The sequence below is a fragment of the Chamaea fasciata genome, unplaced genomic scaffold, assembly GCF_029207755.1.
Source record: "Chamaea fasciata isolate MVZ Bird 193981 ecotype frontalis unplaced genomic scaffold, bChaFas1.0.hap1 SCAF_41, whole genome shotgun sequence".
Lineage (NCBI taxonomy): Eukaryota > Metazoa > Chordata > Aves > Passeriformes > Sylviidae > Chamaea > Chamaea fasciata.
Window position 1 is genome coordinate 872,451 of NW_027094126.1, and position 15,576 is coordinate 888,026.

Below are 15,576 nucleotides of genomic sequence, written 5' to 3' on the forward strand. Positions count from 1 at the left end.
AAGGACAGGAGGAAGGTGTGGAGTCAGGAATGACGTGGATGGTGTAAGGACAGGCGGAAGGTGTGGAGCCAGGAATGACGTGGAAGGTGTAAGGACAGGCAGAAGGTGTGGAGTCAGGAATGATGTGGATGGTGTAAAGGACAGGCGGAAGGTGTGGAGTCAGGAATGATGTGGATACTGTAAAGGACAGGTGGAAGGTGTGGAGTCAGGAATGACGTGGAAGGTGTAAGGACAGGCAGAAGGTGTGGAGTCAGGAATGACGTGGATACTGTAAAGGACAGGCGGAAGGTGTGGAGTCAGGAATGACGTGGATACTGTAAAGGACAGGCGGAAGGTGTGGAGTCAGGAATGACGTGGATGGTGTAAGGACAGGCGGAAGGTGTGGAGTCAGGAATGACGTGGAAGGTGTAAAGGACAGGCGGAAGGTGTGGAGTCAGGAATGACGTGGATGGTGTAAGGACAGGTGGAAGGTGTGGAGTCAGGAATGACGTGGATGGTGTAAGGACAGGCGGAAGGTGTGGAGCCAGGAATGACGTGGAAGGTGTAAGGACAGGCGGAAAGTGTGGAGTCAGGAATGACTGGAAGGTGTGCAGTGGTTGTGGCCGGGACAGGGTGAATTTCTGCCAGGTGCAGCGCCAGGACCCCCAGGGTTGCTGTTCCTGTCTATCTCCTTGCTGTTTCCAGTAAATTCTTCTTTCCTCCACCATTTTTTTTCTTTTTTCCATCTTTTTTTCCCTATTGCCTTTTGTGCCCTCAGCTGGGCCCAGGTGTGGTTCGGAGTGTCGGGGAGCGGGGCACTGAATTGAGGTTACACCTGAGTAATAGACTAATGAACGGGAAATTAAAGGATCAAAGACCCTCAGTGCCCCACCCTCGCCTTCTCCAGGTGAAATTCCAGGTACAACCTGCAAACGAGGGCGCTGCCCCTCCTCCAGGTGTGTCCCCACCCCGGCGTGCTCCAGCTCTGCCACCCGCTGGGCCTGTGGGATTTGGGGTGATTTTGGATGAATTTCAGGTGATTCGGGGTGATAAGCGGATGATTTTGAGGCGATTCTGGGTGGTGACGGGTGATTTGGGAGGAGACTCAGGGATACGTCAAGGTGATCTTGGGGCCACCCTGAGGTGATTCGGCAGATTTTTGGAGGCGACTTTGGGGTAGTTTGGGGGTGATTTGGGGGATCGCTTGGGGGTGGCTTTGAGTGACTTTTGTGCGGTCTTGGGGATGATTTCGGGGAGATTTTGGAGGTGCTGCTCAGCCCTGGGGAAGCTGTGGGGTGATGCTGACCCCCCACACCGGCCAGGTTGTCACTATTGTCACCTGAGCCAGGTCCTGCCCCACCTGGATCCCACCGTGGCATTATCCAAATCAAATCTTTGGTTTAAATTGTCTTTTTTCTCAGTTTTTTTTGCCTGAAAACGGCCGAGGCTGGTATTACCTGGAGCATCCAGGGACGAGGGATCTGGGGATGGACCTCCCACACCTGGGCAGAGCCCTCACCTGGACACCTGCCCGGAGCCGCTTCAATCACTTCACATATTCAGCAGAAATAGCGAAATCTTTGCTTTTCTCCCCAAAACACGCAGCAATGTCCGTTCCCCCCCCTCCCCCCACAGAGTTATTCCTTTCTCCTCCAATTTTCCATAATTAAATCTGGATCTGGAATTCTTGATGACCTCATGAGGTCATTTCACACCTGCACACACCTGGAGGCAACACCTGTCCCAGGTGGGTGAACACCTGGTACCTCAGAGCTCCAGCAATGGAGCATCCTGTCCATGCCAGGAGTCACCTGTGGGAAGGGCTGCCAGGTAACCACACCTGGGGGCTCTCCAGAGGGTTTCCAGGTGTTCCCTGCGAGGAGGGGCGGCCAGGTAACAACACCTGGGGGTTCCCAGATCGTCGCTTGTGTCCTCTTGCTGGGAGTGGAGGGTCTCCAGGTGTGCCGAGAGGCTGCAGGTGCTCCTCACCTGGCCCTCACCTGGCCCCCTATTTCAGGATGATGTGGTAGCTGTCGTTGGTTTCGGCTGCAAAGGAAGCCAAGGTCACCCACAGCAGGTGAGGGAAGGTGGGGCGGGGCCATCTGACACAGGTGAGCCCCAGGTAGTCACGCACCTTTCATGGTGTCCAGGACGAAGCAGGACTCATCCTGGAAGTTCTGGATCATCTGAAAAAACCCCAAACACCAACTCAGGGGGTTGGGGAAGGTTTGGGCTCCACAGGGCTGCAGGTGCCCAGGTGGGAGCCCAGGTGGGAGCCCAGGTGTGAGCTCAGGTGGGAGCTCAGGTGGGACCTTTGGGAGCACCAGCTGAATTCATTTCACTCCTTCCTCGCGCCCTTCCCAACACCCGCGTAGGTGATCCCAGGTGATCCCATTCCCCGAGGCGACCCTCCAGGGGCTCCTCCCCACCTGCCCAGGTGTGCTGCGGGGCGGGTGGGCGTTACCTCGTCGCTGACCAGGACGTGGATGCCGGTGGGTCCCTGTTTGTAGATGTGCTGGATGTGCTGGGCGGGGACGCGGAACAGCTGCGCCAGCTTCTCGGCCAGCTCGGCTGCCGTCAGCTCCTCCAGGTAAACCGCGTGGTACACTGCAGGTGAGAGGACAGGTGTGCTCACATCAGGTGCAGTGCAGGTGAGAGGACAGGTGTGCTCACACCATGTACACTGCAGGTGATACACAGGTGTGCTCACACCTGGTGCACTGCAGGTGAGAGGACAGGTGTGCTCACACCAGGTGCACTGCAGGTGAGAGGACAGGTGTGCTCACACCAGGTGCACTGCAGGTGAGAGGACAGGTGTGCTCACACCACGTACACTGCAGGTGAGAGGACAGGTATGCTCACACCAGGTGCACTGCAGGTAACAGCACAGGTGTGTACTCACACCTGGCCAGGTGTGCCCTCACTCCCCAGGGCTGGGCTCAGGAACAGGGTCCTGCCTGTCACCTGTGTCCTGTGCAGGATTTACACACCTGGCCCCAAAAACCTCCCAGCCTCACCTGGCCTGTCCCAGGTGGGTTTTGTTCCCAGCAGGAATTAACCTGCCCCTCCCCAGGCACCAGGGGAAGCACCTGGGTTCTCGGCACAGGTGAGATGTCAACACCTGTGTGGTGGCACACAGGGAGGAAATCTTGGCACCTTGGCCTGAGAGGAGCGGGCAGGACCCCCAGGTGTGCAGGGAGCCCAGGTGAGCTCTGTGCTCACAGGTGGGGGGGACACAGGCAGGGGTACAGGTGAGCAGGGGCCAGGTGGGGGAGGGGCTCATGTCAGAGGACAGGTGAGGCACAGGTGATCTCAGGAGGGGGTGAGGCCATTGGGTGCTGCGCACCTGTTGGCAGGTGCTCTGCTGGAAACGGCTGCCAGCATACCTGTTTCCGGAGCCCCCCAGGTGTGACCCCAGATTCCCAATCCTCCCCCAGGTGTGACCCCGCCCCCTCAGGTGTGACCCCGCCCCCCTCACCAAAGAAGGTGCCGGCGCTGCCGTCGCCGTCCTCGTGCTCGTGCTGGGGGTCCCTCACCTGCTGGGACTCCTGGCACACGTAGATGGTCAGGCGGGGCCGCACCATCCTGTGACAGGTGAGGGTCACCTGGGCTTGCCCTGCCAGGTGTCCTCAGGAGGAGCTGGACGGGCTCACCCCGGAGGGAAACCCCCGTGGCTGCGTGCACCTGAGCCCAAGGTGTCCCCTCAGGGTGACCCGGGGGCAGCATCCCCTGGTGCCACGGGGCAGGAATTCCCACCTGGAACTCCCACCTGGCATTCCCACCTGGCATTCTCACCTGGAATTCCCACCTGGAACTCCCACCTGGCATTCTCACCTGGCATTCTCACCTGGCATTCCCACCTGGGATTCCCACCTGGCATTCTCACCTGGAATTCCCACCTGGAATTCCCACCTGGAACTCCCACCTGGCATTCTCACCTGGAATTCCCACCTGGGATTCCCACCTGGAACTCCCACCTGGGATTCCCACATGGGATTCCCACCTGGAACTCCCACCTGGAACGCCCTCCCCTGTCCCGGGTCAGGTATCTGGGATGGTGTTTCCCAGACCTTCCCACCAGGACGCCCTGTCCCTTCCAAAGTGCTCCAGGTGTGTCCAACCCCCGGGGTCAGTCCCTGTTTTTGAGGGGCAGCTGTGAGAACCATCCCCTTTCTGGGCAGGTAAGTGCACCTGTGTGGGTCACAGGTGGAGACAGGAATTCCGGGCCTGTGGCCCCATTCCCGGGCTCCCAGAGTAAAATGATTCCTAATTCATAATTCCTCTCTTCCACCTGGACTTCCTTCCCCAAAGCTCCTCGGAATTCCTGACTCAGATGGGAAATGACTGGGCCAGGTGAGTCTTGGCCCCCCAAGTGTGTCCTAGCCCCACTATGTGAGCCCCAGTCCCCCAGGTGAGCCCCAATTCCCCCCAGGTGAACCCCAGCCCTCCCAGGTGAATCCCAGCCCCTCCAGGTGAGTCCCCATCCCTCCAGGCGAGTCCCAATCCCCCCCCACAGGTGTATCCTGGCCCCTCAGGTGGGCCCCAGCCCCCCAGGTAAATCCCAATCCCTCCCAGGTGAGTCCCAGCCCGCACCTGCCCTTGAGGGCGTTGAAGAGCCGGATGCCGTCGGCGGGGCCGCAGATCTGGATCACGTCCTCTCGCGTCAGCTTCAGCAGATCCGCCCCTGCCGAACCCCCGCGGGCCAAAGTCACCCCAAAACCTCCCAAAGTCACCCCAAAACCTCCCAAAATCACCCCAAAACCTCCCAAGGTCACCCCAAAACCTCCCAAAAATCACCCCAAAACCTCCCAAAGTCACCCCAAAACCTCCCAAAAACCTCCCAAGGTCACCCCAAAACCTCCCAAAAATCACCCAAAACCTCCCAAAGTCACCCCAAAACCTCCCCAAAGTCACCCCAAAACCTCCCCAAAACCTCCCAAAGTCACCCCAAAACCTCCCAAAGTCACCCCAAAACCTCCCAAAGTCACCCCAAAACCTCCCCAAAACCTCCCCAAAGTCACCCCAAAACCTCCCCAAAACCTCCCCAAAGTCACCCCAAAACCTCCCAAACTCACCCCAAATTCACCCCAAAACCTCCCAAAGCCTCCCAAAGTCACCCCAAAACCTCCCCAAATTCACCCAAATCCACCCCAATTTCCCCTCTGTTGCCCCGAACTGGCATTTTCCACCTGCCTCTCCTCCCAATCAGACTTTCCCAGCTCTGCTTTCCCTCAAATCATCATTTTTTTGTTTTCCCCCAACCAGCGTTTATTCGACCCCAATTTTCCTAAAATCAGCATTTCCCACCTGTTTTCTCCAAATCCCTGCTTCCCAGCTCAGTTTTTCCCCAAAACCATCACTTTCCAGCCTTTCCCCCCCCAAATCACCACTTTCCAGCTTCGTTTTCCCCCAAATCAGCAATTTTTGGCTTTCTTTTCCCCCAACCCGGCATTTTTCTGCTCGGGCTTTCCCCAAACTGCCGTTTCCCGAGTTTGCTTCTCCCAAATCAGCGGTTTTCCCCTCTGTTTTCCAGGAAATCAGGTTTTCACCCTCATTTTGTCCATAACCGGCATTTTTCATCCCGGTTTTCCTCAAAACCAGCGTTTTTCCTTTTGTTTGCTCCCCAAACTGCCCTTTTCCAGTCTGATTTTCCTTAAAATCAGCCTTTTTCAGCCCACCTTTGCCTGAATTCAAGGTTTCCCAAAATCGCCGTTTCCCAGCTCCGTTTTCCCCCCAAATCAGCCCCTCCTGTGTTACCTGTGCCAGGTGAGCTGGGGGAGGCGGGGCCAGGTCAGACAGTAGATTGGGTTGTAAAAACGGGGATTTGGGAAATCTCACCTGGCCCAGGTGAGGGGGTGTGACCTGGCCCAGGTGAACTGACCTGGCCCAGGTAAGGGGAGGTGACCCAGCCCAGGTAAGGTGACCCGGCCCAGGTGAGGTGACCCAGCCCAGGCGAGGTGACCCAGCCCAGGCGAGGTGACTCAGCCCAGGTAAGGTGACCCAGCCCAGGTGAGGTGACCCAGCCCAGGTGAGGTGACCCAGCCCAGGTGAGATGACCCAGCTCAGCCCAGGTGAGGGGCAGCACTCACCTGAGAAGTTCCTGAAGAGCCGGGAGAAGGTGGAGAAGCGGTTGCGGTGCAGCCACTGCTGCGCCTCCTGCGGGGTCCAGGTGGGCAGCAGCGTCTGGGGGGACAGGAGGGGACACAGGTGCTGCCAGGTGACCTGGGTGACTAGCTCAGGTGTCTGCACTCAGCCAGGGGCACAGGTGAGCTCAGGGTGGGCCAGCACAGGTGTGCAATGAGCCCCGGAGCAGGTGGGACGAGGGGATGGGCTCAGAGGTGACCTGGGAATGTTTCCAGGTGATGTGGAAGTGTCTCCACTGAGGCACAGGTGAGCTCAGGTGTGAATTCCCCCCCCACCCCCCCAGGTGGGCACAGGAGGGCCGTGGCCTCCCAGGTGTTTGCAGGTGACCCGAAGTGTTTCCCTGGGGAAGGCCCAGGTGTACCTGGGCAGGTACTTACGTCAGCCAGGGGTGCGGGGGGGTCAGGCTGGTGGCTCGGGGACCCGCTGCTGGGGACAGAGGAACACGGGTCACCGGGACACCGGGGACACTGGGGACACTGGGATCGTACTGGGATACCTGTCCCAGCGCGTACTGGGGTCACTGGGACCATACTGGGGGTCCTGGCACTGGGACACTGGGGTCACTGTCACTGGATGGCACTGGGGTGGTACTGGGGGCACTGGGGTGTCACTGGGGGCACTGGGGGGGCACTGGGATCACCGGGATGGCACTGGTGTCACTGGTGTGTCACTGGTGTCACTGGTGTGTCACGGGTGTCACTGGGGGCACTAGGATGGCACTGGGGTCACTGGGGTGTCACTGGGATCACTGGGGTCACTGGGATAGCACTGGTGTCACTGGGGTCACTGGTGTGTCACTGGGGTGTCAGTGGTGTGTCACTGGGGTCACTGGAATAGCACTGGTGTCACTGGTGTTACGGGTGTCACTGGGGTGTCACTGGTGTGTCACTGGTGTGTCCCTGGTGTCACTGGGGTCACTGGAATAGCACTGGTGTCACGGGTGTCACTGGTGTTACGGGTGTCACTGGGGTGTCACTGGTGTGTCACTGGTGTGTCCCTGGTGTCACTGGGGTCACTGGAATAGCACTGGTGTCACGGGTGTCACTGGTGTTACGGGTGTCACTGGGGTGTCACTGGTGTGTCACTGGTGTGTCCCTGGTGTCACTGGGGTCACTGGAATAGCACTGGTGTCACGGGTGTCACTGGTGTTACGGGTGTCACTGGGGTGTCACTGGTGTGTCACTGGTGTGTCCCTGGTGTCACTGGGGTCACTGGGATAGCACTGGTGTCACTGGTGTCACTGGTGTCACTGGGTGTCAGCACTGGTGTCACTGGTGTCACTGGTGTCACTGGGATAGCACTGGTGTCACTGGTGTCACTGGTGTCACTGGGGTCACTGGGATAGCACTGGTGTCACTGGTGTCACTGGGGTGTCACTGGTGTGTCACTGGTGTGTCCCTGGGGTCACTGGTGTCACTGGGGTCACTGGGATAGCACTGGTGTCACTGGTGTCACTGGTGTCACTGGGATAGCACTGGTGTCACTGGTGTCACGGGTGTCACTGGTGTGTCACTGGTGTCACTGGGGTCACTGGGATAGCACTGGTGTCACTGGGGTGTCACTGGTGTGTCACTGGTGTGTCACTGGTGTGTCACCGGTGTGTCACTGGGGTCACTGGTGTGTCACTGGTGTCACTGGGGTCACTGGGGTGTCACCGGGGTGTCACTGGTGTCAAAGGTGTCACTGGTGTGTCACAGGTGTCACAGGTGTCACCGCCCCCCCTCCCAGCACCCCCAGGCCGGCCCCCGCTCACCCGTCCCCGATGGAGAAGCTGCTGTGGGAGCTGTTGAAGCCGGGGGACGGCGCGCTGGGGACGTAGGTGACCTCGGGCCAGGGCGAGCACTGCGGACACGCCAGGTGACACAGGTGTGCCTGCCTGCCCCTGCACACCTGGGCCGCGCACACACACCTGCACTGCACACACACACCTGCACTGCATACACACACACCTGCACTGAACACAGCTGGGCCACGCACACACACCTGCACTGCACACACACACCTGCACTGAACACACACACCTGCACTGAACACAGCTGGGCTGCACACACACACCTGCACTGCACACACACACCTGCACTGAACACAGCTGGGCTGCACCTGCACACCTGCACACACCTGCACTGTACACACACACCTGCACACACCTGCACTGCACCTGCACACCTGCACTGCACACAGCTGGGCTGCACACACACACCTGCACTGAACACACACACCTGCACTGAACACAGCTGGGCTGCACACACACACCTGCACTGCACACACACACCTGCACTGCACACAGCTGGGCTGCACCTGCACACCCGCACACACCTGCACTGCACACACACACCTGCACTGCACACACACACCTGCACTGCACACAGCTGGGCTGCACCTGCACACCCGCACACACCTGCACTGCACACACACACCTGCACTGCACACACACACCTGCACTGCACACACCTGGGCTGCACACACACACCTGCACTGAACACACACACCTGCACACACCTGGGCTGCTCCTGCACACACCTGGGTTGCACACACACACCTGCACTGCACACAGCTGGGCTGCTCCTGCACACCTGGGCTGCACACACACACCTGCACACACCTGCACTGCACACACACATCTGCACTGCACATACACACCTGCACACACCTGGAACCATGCACACACCTGGGACTGTGCCTGCATACACCTGGACTGCACCTGCACACACCTCTGCACACCTGCACTGCGCGCACCTGTGCACACCTGGGCTGCACACACCTGGGACTGCACCTGCACACACACCCCTGGGATTGTACCTGCACACACCTGCACACACACAACTGCACACACCTGGGACTGTACTTGTGCACACTTGGATACACCTGGGACTGTACCTGCACACAACTGCACTGCACACACACATCTGCACACACCTGGAACCATGCACAGACCTGGTCCTGCACAAACACCTGCACACCTGAGCTGCACACACACACCTGCACATACCTGGCCCTGCACACACCTGCACTGCACACACACCTGCACACCTGAGCTGCACACACACACCTGCACACACCTGGAACCATGCACACACCTGCCCAGCTCAGCTCAAGAATGTCCCCAAATCCCTTTTTCAGGTACAGAAGCACCTTCCCTGTCCCCAGTTTTGCCTGGCAGGTATGAACACCTTGAGCAAAGTCTCCCAGCAGCACGGCCCTGCTCCCTGGCAGCCAGGTGAGGCAGGTGAGGCAGGTGGGCTCACCTCGGTGAGGATGGTGGTCTCGTAGGAGGGCTGGTACTTCTCCTTCTCGTGGGGCGTTCGCTTCTCCATCTTCTCCCGATCCGTCTTCTGCTTCCGGTCGGCTCCTTTGGGCTGCAAAAGGGACAGACCAGGACAGGTGTGTGCGAACCTCACAGGTGACACAGGCGACACAGGTGACACAGGTGACACAGGTGACTCAGCCTTCTCGGTGCTTGACAGAGGGAAAAGGGGCAAAGCTTGTCCCCAAGGGTCTCTGCAGGGATGGGGGTGCGACAACGTGAATACACCTGTGACCACCTGAGGATACCTGTCACCACCTGAATACACCTGTATCCACACCTGTAACCCCCTGTGTACACCTGTAATCACCTGTAACCATCTGAATACACCTGTATCCACTTTGTGCACACCTGTAACCCCCTGTGTACACCTGTAACCTCTCTGCAGACACCTCTAATCACCTGAGGACACCTATAACCACCTGAATACACCTGTATCCATTTTGTACACACCTGTAACACCCTGTGTACACCAGTAACCATCTGAATACACCTGTATCCACTTTATGCACACCTGTAACCCCCTGTGTACACCCGTAACCCCTCTGCAGACATCTGTAACCACCTGAAAATACCTGTAACCATCTGAATACACTTGTATCCACTTTGTGCACACCTGTAACCTCTCTGCAGACACCTGCAACCATCTGAGGATACCTGTAACAATCAAAACACACCTGTATCCACTATGTACACACCTGTAACGCCCCATGTCACCTGAAACCATCTGAATACACCTGAGCTGTGTCTTGCACACCTGCATCACCCAGGCAGGAGATGGGATTTCGGGGGGACAAACTGCACCTGCACACGAGGTCACAGGGTTGGCCTTGACTTTGCCACACCTTGAACACCTGGGCCCCTCCTCTACCCCAAATCAGGGGGATCTCACTCAAACCCCACGGGAAGCACAGGTGTGGAACCTCCACAGGTATCCAGGTGTTCCCCTTGGCACATCCCTGAGGAGACTCCCTTAAACTTGGCTGTACCTGCACTCACAGGTGAAGGAATTTGGCCCAGGTGGACCGGGGGAGGGCACAGCAGGACCCCAAACCCCACTGACTCCCCGAGGTGAACAGGTGAGAAAAGAGGAGCCACCTGGGGATGTAACAGGTGGGATGGAATCACAGGTACCCCGAGGTGTGACCACAGCAGGAACGACCCCGCCCCGACCCTCCCATCACCTGCACCACCAGGTGGGGGCTGTTATCCCTAAAGGTGGGAGGTCCCAGCGGCCCCAGCAGCCCCCAGCACAAACCAGGACAGGTGAGTCCAGGTGGGAGGGGCCTGCAGGTACCTTGAACACCTTGATCTGGCAGCTGGCGGAGTGCAGGTGCTCCGTGTACTCGCCGCTCTCGTTCTCCCTGAAGGTGTCGATCTGCACGCGGAAGGGAACGCCCTTCTCGCCGCCGTGCTTGCGCAGCGTGAACTCCGTGCTGATGCAGTGCACCTGCCGACAGGTGAGCTCCCTGTGGGAACGCTGCTGCGGGGCACAGCCCGCCTGTGCCTGACCTGGGTGCAGGGCAGAGCCCACCTGTCCCTCACCTGGGTGCGGGGCAGAGCCCACCTGTCCTCACCTGGGTGTGGGGCAGAGCCTGCCTGTCCTCACTTGGGCGTGGGGCAGAGCCCACCTGTCCTCACCTGGGTGCGGGGCAGAGCCCACCTGTCCCTCACCTGGGCGTGGGGCACAGCCTACCTGTCCTCACTTGGGCGTGGGGCAGAGCCCACCTGTCCCTCACCTGGGTGCGGGGCAGAGTCCACCTGTCCCTCACCTGGGTGCGGGGCAGAGCCCACCTGTCCTCACCTGGGCGTGGGGCACAGCCCACCTGTCCTCACCTGGATGAAGACCGAGGTCCTCTTGGCCGGGTCCCACAGGAACTCCACGGTGTTGAGCTGCGTCGGGTTGGCGCGGGGGTCGATGATCCCCACGGACATCGGGATATCTGTGGGGGGAACAGGTGAGGCCCACCTGGGACCCCCCACCTGCCCCAGCCAGGTGAGACTCACCTATGTCCAGGATCCTGTCGCCAGGTCTGTTCCACCTCCAGCCCTCCAGCTGCTGGTGCTCCGTGTACTGCAGCCGCCGGTCATGGAAAACCACCCGGAAGATGCTCTGGGGGCGGGGGAAACGTCACCTGCAGCTGCCCTGGCACACCTGGCCAGGTGTGCGGCTCTTCTCTGTGCCACAAATAGGCAAAGAGAACCACCCTCCCCCCCCTCATCCAGGTATATCCCCCACCCCACCCAGCTGCAGGGCCCCGGAGAGCACCTGGCTGGGATGGGCACACCTGGCCAGGGGTACCTGTGCTCTCTGCTCACCTTCACCAGCTTCCCGTTGATCTCGGGCAGCTCCCCGAGCTTCCTGTTGTCCAACATCCGGATCTCGTAGGATTGACCTGGGGGCAGGAGGGCACCTGAGGGCTTCCTGTCACCTGTACCTGTCACCTGAGCTCCTTGGTCATTGGGGTCCCACCAACCTGGAGCTTCCAGGTGTACCTGAGAGCAGCAGGTACAGCCTGAACTTGTAACTCCCATCCTGCAGAGCTGCCCAGCACACACCTGTACAGGTACACCTGACACACACCAGTCACCACCCTGTACACACCTGTAGAGACACACCTGTACAGATACATCTTACACACACCTCTAACCACCTTGTACACCTGTATCCACCCTGCACACACTTGTACAAATACACCTTACACACACCTGTAACCGCCTTGTACACCTGTAGTGACACACCTGTACAGATACATCTTACACACACCTCTAACCACCTTGTACACCTGTATCCACCCTGCACACACTTGTACAAATACACCTTACACACACCTGTAACCGCCTTGTACACCTGTAGTGACACACCTGTACAGATACACCTTACACCTGTTACCACCCTGCACACACCTGTACAGATACACCTTACACACAACTGTAATCCTCTGCACCCACCTGCACAGGTACACCTTACACACACCTGTATCCACCCTGCACACACCTGCACAGGTACACCTTACACACACCTGTATCCACCCTGCACACACCTGTCAGCACCTTCCAGCACCCGCACTTTAACCTGGTGAAACCCCCCCGGTGACCCATGCTCCACCTGGGCGGAGCACAACCAGGTGAAGGCGCCGTCACACAGGCGGCGTGCAAACCACGCACCAGGCGCAGTTCCCGTTCCCCAGCAGGCACAACCCAGAAATCGGGAATTTCCCCCGGGAAACAACAATTTCCCAGGGGTACCTGTGCGGGCCAGGTGCGGCTCACCTTGGTTGAGGTAGGTGAGGGTCTCGTCGTGCAGTTTGACGGCGGGCGAGGTGGCGGCGCACAGCACGTACTGGAAGGGCAGCAGCTTGTCCTGGCTCTCGGGGGGCAGGCTGGACTCCTCCTGCTTGAAGATGGGCAGAGCCAGGACGTCGCTGTGGAGACAGGGACTCACCTGAGACAGGTGAGCTGAGGGCTGGGTCAGGGACCGCCTCAAGCCAACCTGGGCCTTGGTACCTGCGGGAAGAGCCCCCCCAGAAACCCGGCTCTGCCTCTGGAGATGAGCCCAGGTGGGCCCTGAACAGCTGTCCTCAGGTGCCACCTGCTCACCTGAAATACACCTGCGGCCATCTGAACACACCTGTAAGCACCTGGGGTGCACCTGCAAGCGCTCCCAATCCTGGCTGCAACCACTACAACAACCACAATTCCAACTGTAACTCCAGCCCAGCTGCATGCTGTATCCATCCCAACGGCATCCCGAATCCATCCCTATAGCATCCCAAATCCATCCCAAATCCATCCCAATAGCATCCTGAATCCATCCCAATGGCATCCCAAATCCATCCCAATGGCATCCTGAATCCATCCCAAATCCAACCCTACAGCATCCCAAATCCATCCCAAACCCATCCCAATGGCATCCCGAATCCATCCTGAATCCAACCCTACAGCATTCCAAATCCATCCCTATAGCATCCCAAATCCATCCCTACTGCATCCCAAATCCAACCCAACAGCATCCCAAATCCATCCCAAACCCATCCCAATGGCATCCCGAATTGCATCCCGAATCCATCCCGAACCCATCCCAAATCCATCCCTACTGCATCCCAAATCCAACCCAACGGCATCCCAAATCCATCCCAAACCCATCCCAATGGCATCCCGAATCGCATCCCGAATCCATCCCGAACCCATCCCAAATCCATGCCCACTGCATCCCAAATCCAACCCTACAGCAACCCAAATCTATTCCTATGGCATCCCGAATCCATCCCAATGACATCCCAAATCCATCCCGAATCCATCCCAAATCCATCCCAAATCTATTCCCAATCCATCCCAATAGCATCCCGAATCCATCCCAACTCCACTCCAACGCCATTTCCCTCCCCATCCGTCCCTGTGCCCCCCTTGTGCCCCAGCTTTGGCACCTTTTGGGGTTCCCCACGCCCCCGGCATCCCCGGCCGCTCTGGGGATTCTGGGATCTCTGGATTCCCAGAGATTCTGGGATCCCCCTGGAGATTCTGGGGTCCCCTGGAGATTCTGGAGTCCCCACCGGGGGTTTGAGATCCCTTCTGGACATCCTGGGGAACCCCCAAGATTCAGGGGACCCCTGGAGATCCTTGGGGATTTGGGGACCCCCAGAGATTTTGGGGTTTCCCTTGGGGATTTCTGGGGACCCCCAGAGATTTTGGGGTTTCCCTTGGGGATTTCTGGGGACCCCCACAGATTTTGGGGTTTTCCTTTTGGTGACCCCTGGAGATTTTGGGGTTTTCCTTTTGGGGACCCCCAGGGATTTTGGGGTTTCCCTTGGGGATTTTTGGGGACCTCTGGAGATTTTGGGGTTTTCCTTTTGGGGACCCCCAGGGATTTTGGGGTTTCCCTTGGGGATTTTTGGGGACCCCTGGAGATTTTGGGGTTTCCCTTGGGGATTTTTGTGGCCCCCTGGAGATTTTGGGGTTTTCCTTTTGGGGACCCCTGGAGATTTTGCGGTTTCCCTTGGGGATTTTTGTGGCCCCCTGGAGATTTTGTGGCCCCCTGGAGATTTTGGGGTTTCCCTTGGGGATTTTTGGGGACCCCTGGAGATTTTGGGGTGCCTCTGGACATTCCGGCTTCCCCTGCTGCTGCAGGTCCTGAGATGCCGCCCGGTGCCTCCAACCTCCGGCTCATTTTGGGGCTCCCCACTCCCCCCGCGCCTTCCCCGGGGGGGTTTCGGGGTGCCCCGCGTGTTTTGGGGTCCCCGGTACCTCATGCTGTAGGCGCCGGCGCCGAGCTCCTGCCCGATCCCCGAGAGGCTGGCGTCGAAATCCTGCACCAGCCCCGACTCGATCACCTCGTCGGCCAGCGGCAGCTTCAGCGCCCACGCCATGGCCCGCGGGGCGCCCCGAAAACGGCCACCGGGACACCCCAAAAACGGGGCGGGCAGGGGTCACCCCCAAGAAAAGGGGGGTTTGTCGTGGTCGCCCCAAAAACGGGCGGCCTTGGGGACACCCCGAAAATGGGGGTCGGGGGTTACTTAAAAATGGGGGGACACGCCAAAGGCGCGGGGTTGGGGCACCCCCAAACACGGGGGTCCTTGAGGAAACCCCAGAAAGGGGCTTGCAGGGGTCTCCCCCCAAAACCAGGGGGGGCCTCAAGCGTGAGGGGCCGTGGGGTCACACCCCCAAAGCCACGGGCCTCGGGGTCACCCCGCAACAGGGTCTTCGGTGTCACCCCAAAAATGGGGGCGCTCAGGGTCCCCCCAAGCCAGGGCTCCCGGGGGCACCCCAACAGCTCCCCCCGTTTTCCGGGGGTACCGCAGCCCCCCCAAACCTCCTGAGGACCCTCTCCCGCCGTGGCTAACTCGGGGACCCCCCAAACCCGCAACCAGGGGGGAGCGAACCCCAAAACCCCGCGGCTGCACCCCCGCCCTTGCCGCGCCTCAAAGGCCGCACCTCGGGCGTCCCCGGAACCCCAAAACCCCAGAGAGGCGGCACCCCGGGGGGCCCGAGCTCTGCGGGCCGACCCCAAGGGCTGCACCCCCAAAACCCTCCAGCACCCCGGGCCGGGAGCCCCCAGTTCGGGCCGGGCCCCCCCGATCTGAGCCCGCCCGCCCCAGTCCGGGCCCGGCCCCCCCGCTCCGGGCCGGGACCCCCGAACGCGCCGCTCCGCC

The 15,576-nt window shown here is 59.5% G+C and overlaps 1 protein-coding gene across 3 annotated transcripts; it reads right to left on the minus strand.

The window, feature by feature from the left end:
* Positions 1–378: 378 nt before the first annotated feature.
* On the minus strand, positions 379–15,570 carry TFCP2 (transcription factor CP2). Of its 3 annotated transcripts, none has more exons than XM_066207456.1 (16): positions 14,672–15,570; positions 12,701–12,852; positions 11,905–12,000; positions 11,747–11,823; positions 11,435–11,540; positions 11,264–11,370; positions 10,725–10,877; positions 9,369–9,479; positions 7,877–7,965; positions 6,501–6,546; positions 6,069–6,162; positions 4,573–4,663; positions 3,458–3,564; positions 2,444–2,586; positions 2,114–2,165; positions 379–2,025 (listed from the first exon to the last, which is right to left on the minus strand). In XM_066207456.1, exons 1-16 carry the CDS (start codon positions 14,791–14,793, stop codon positions 1,988–1,990), a joined length of 1,584 nt encoding a protein of 527 aa, XP_066063553.1. In that variant the 5' UTR covers positions 14,794–15,570; the 3' UTR covers positions 379–1,987. The 3 variants fall into 3 exon arrangements, with proteins under 3 accessions (XP_066063553.1, XP_066063552.1, XP_066063554.1); XM_066207455.1 differs by having other exon boundaries at positions 6,501–6,549; XM_066207457.1 differs by lacking the exon at positions 11,905–12,000 and having other exon boundaries at positions 382–2,025; positions 6,501–6,549.
* Between the last annotated feature and the right edge of the window lie 6 nt (positions 15,571–15,576).

Coding starts and splice junctions, on each gene's coding strand:
- TFCP2 (XM_066207455.1), bottom strand. CDS start 14,793: ATGGCGTGGGCGCTGAAGCTGCCGCTGGCCGACGAGGTGATCGAGTCG. Junction 12,853..14,671: donor GCCGGCGCCTACAGCATGAG/GTACCGGGGACC, acceptor CTGTCTCCACAG/CGACGTCCTGGCTCTGCCCA. Junction 11,824..11,904: donor GGTACACCTGGAAGCTCCAG/GTTGGTGGGACC, acceptor TCCTGCCCCCAG/GTCAATCCTACGAGATCCGG.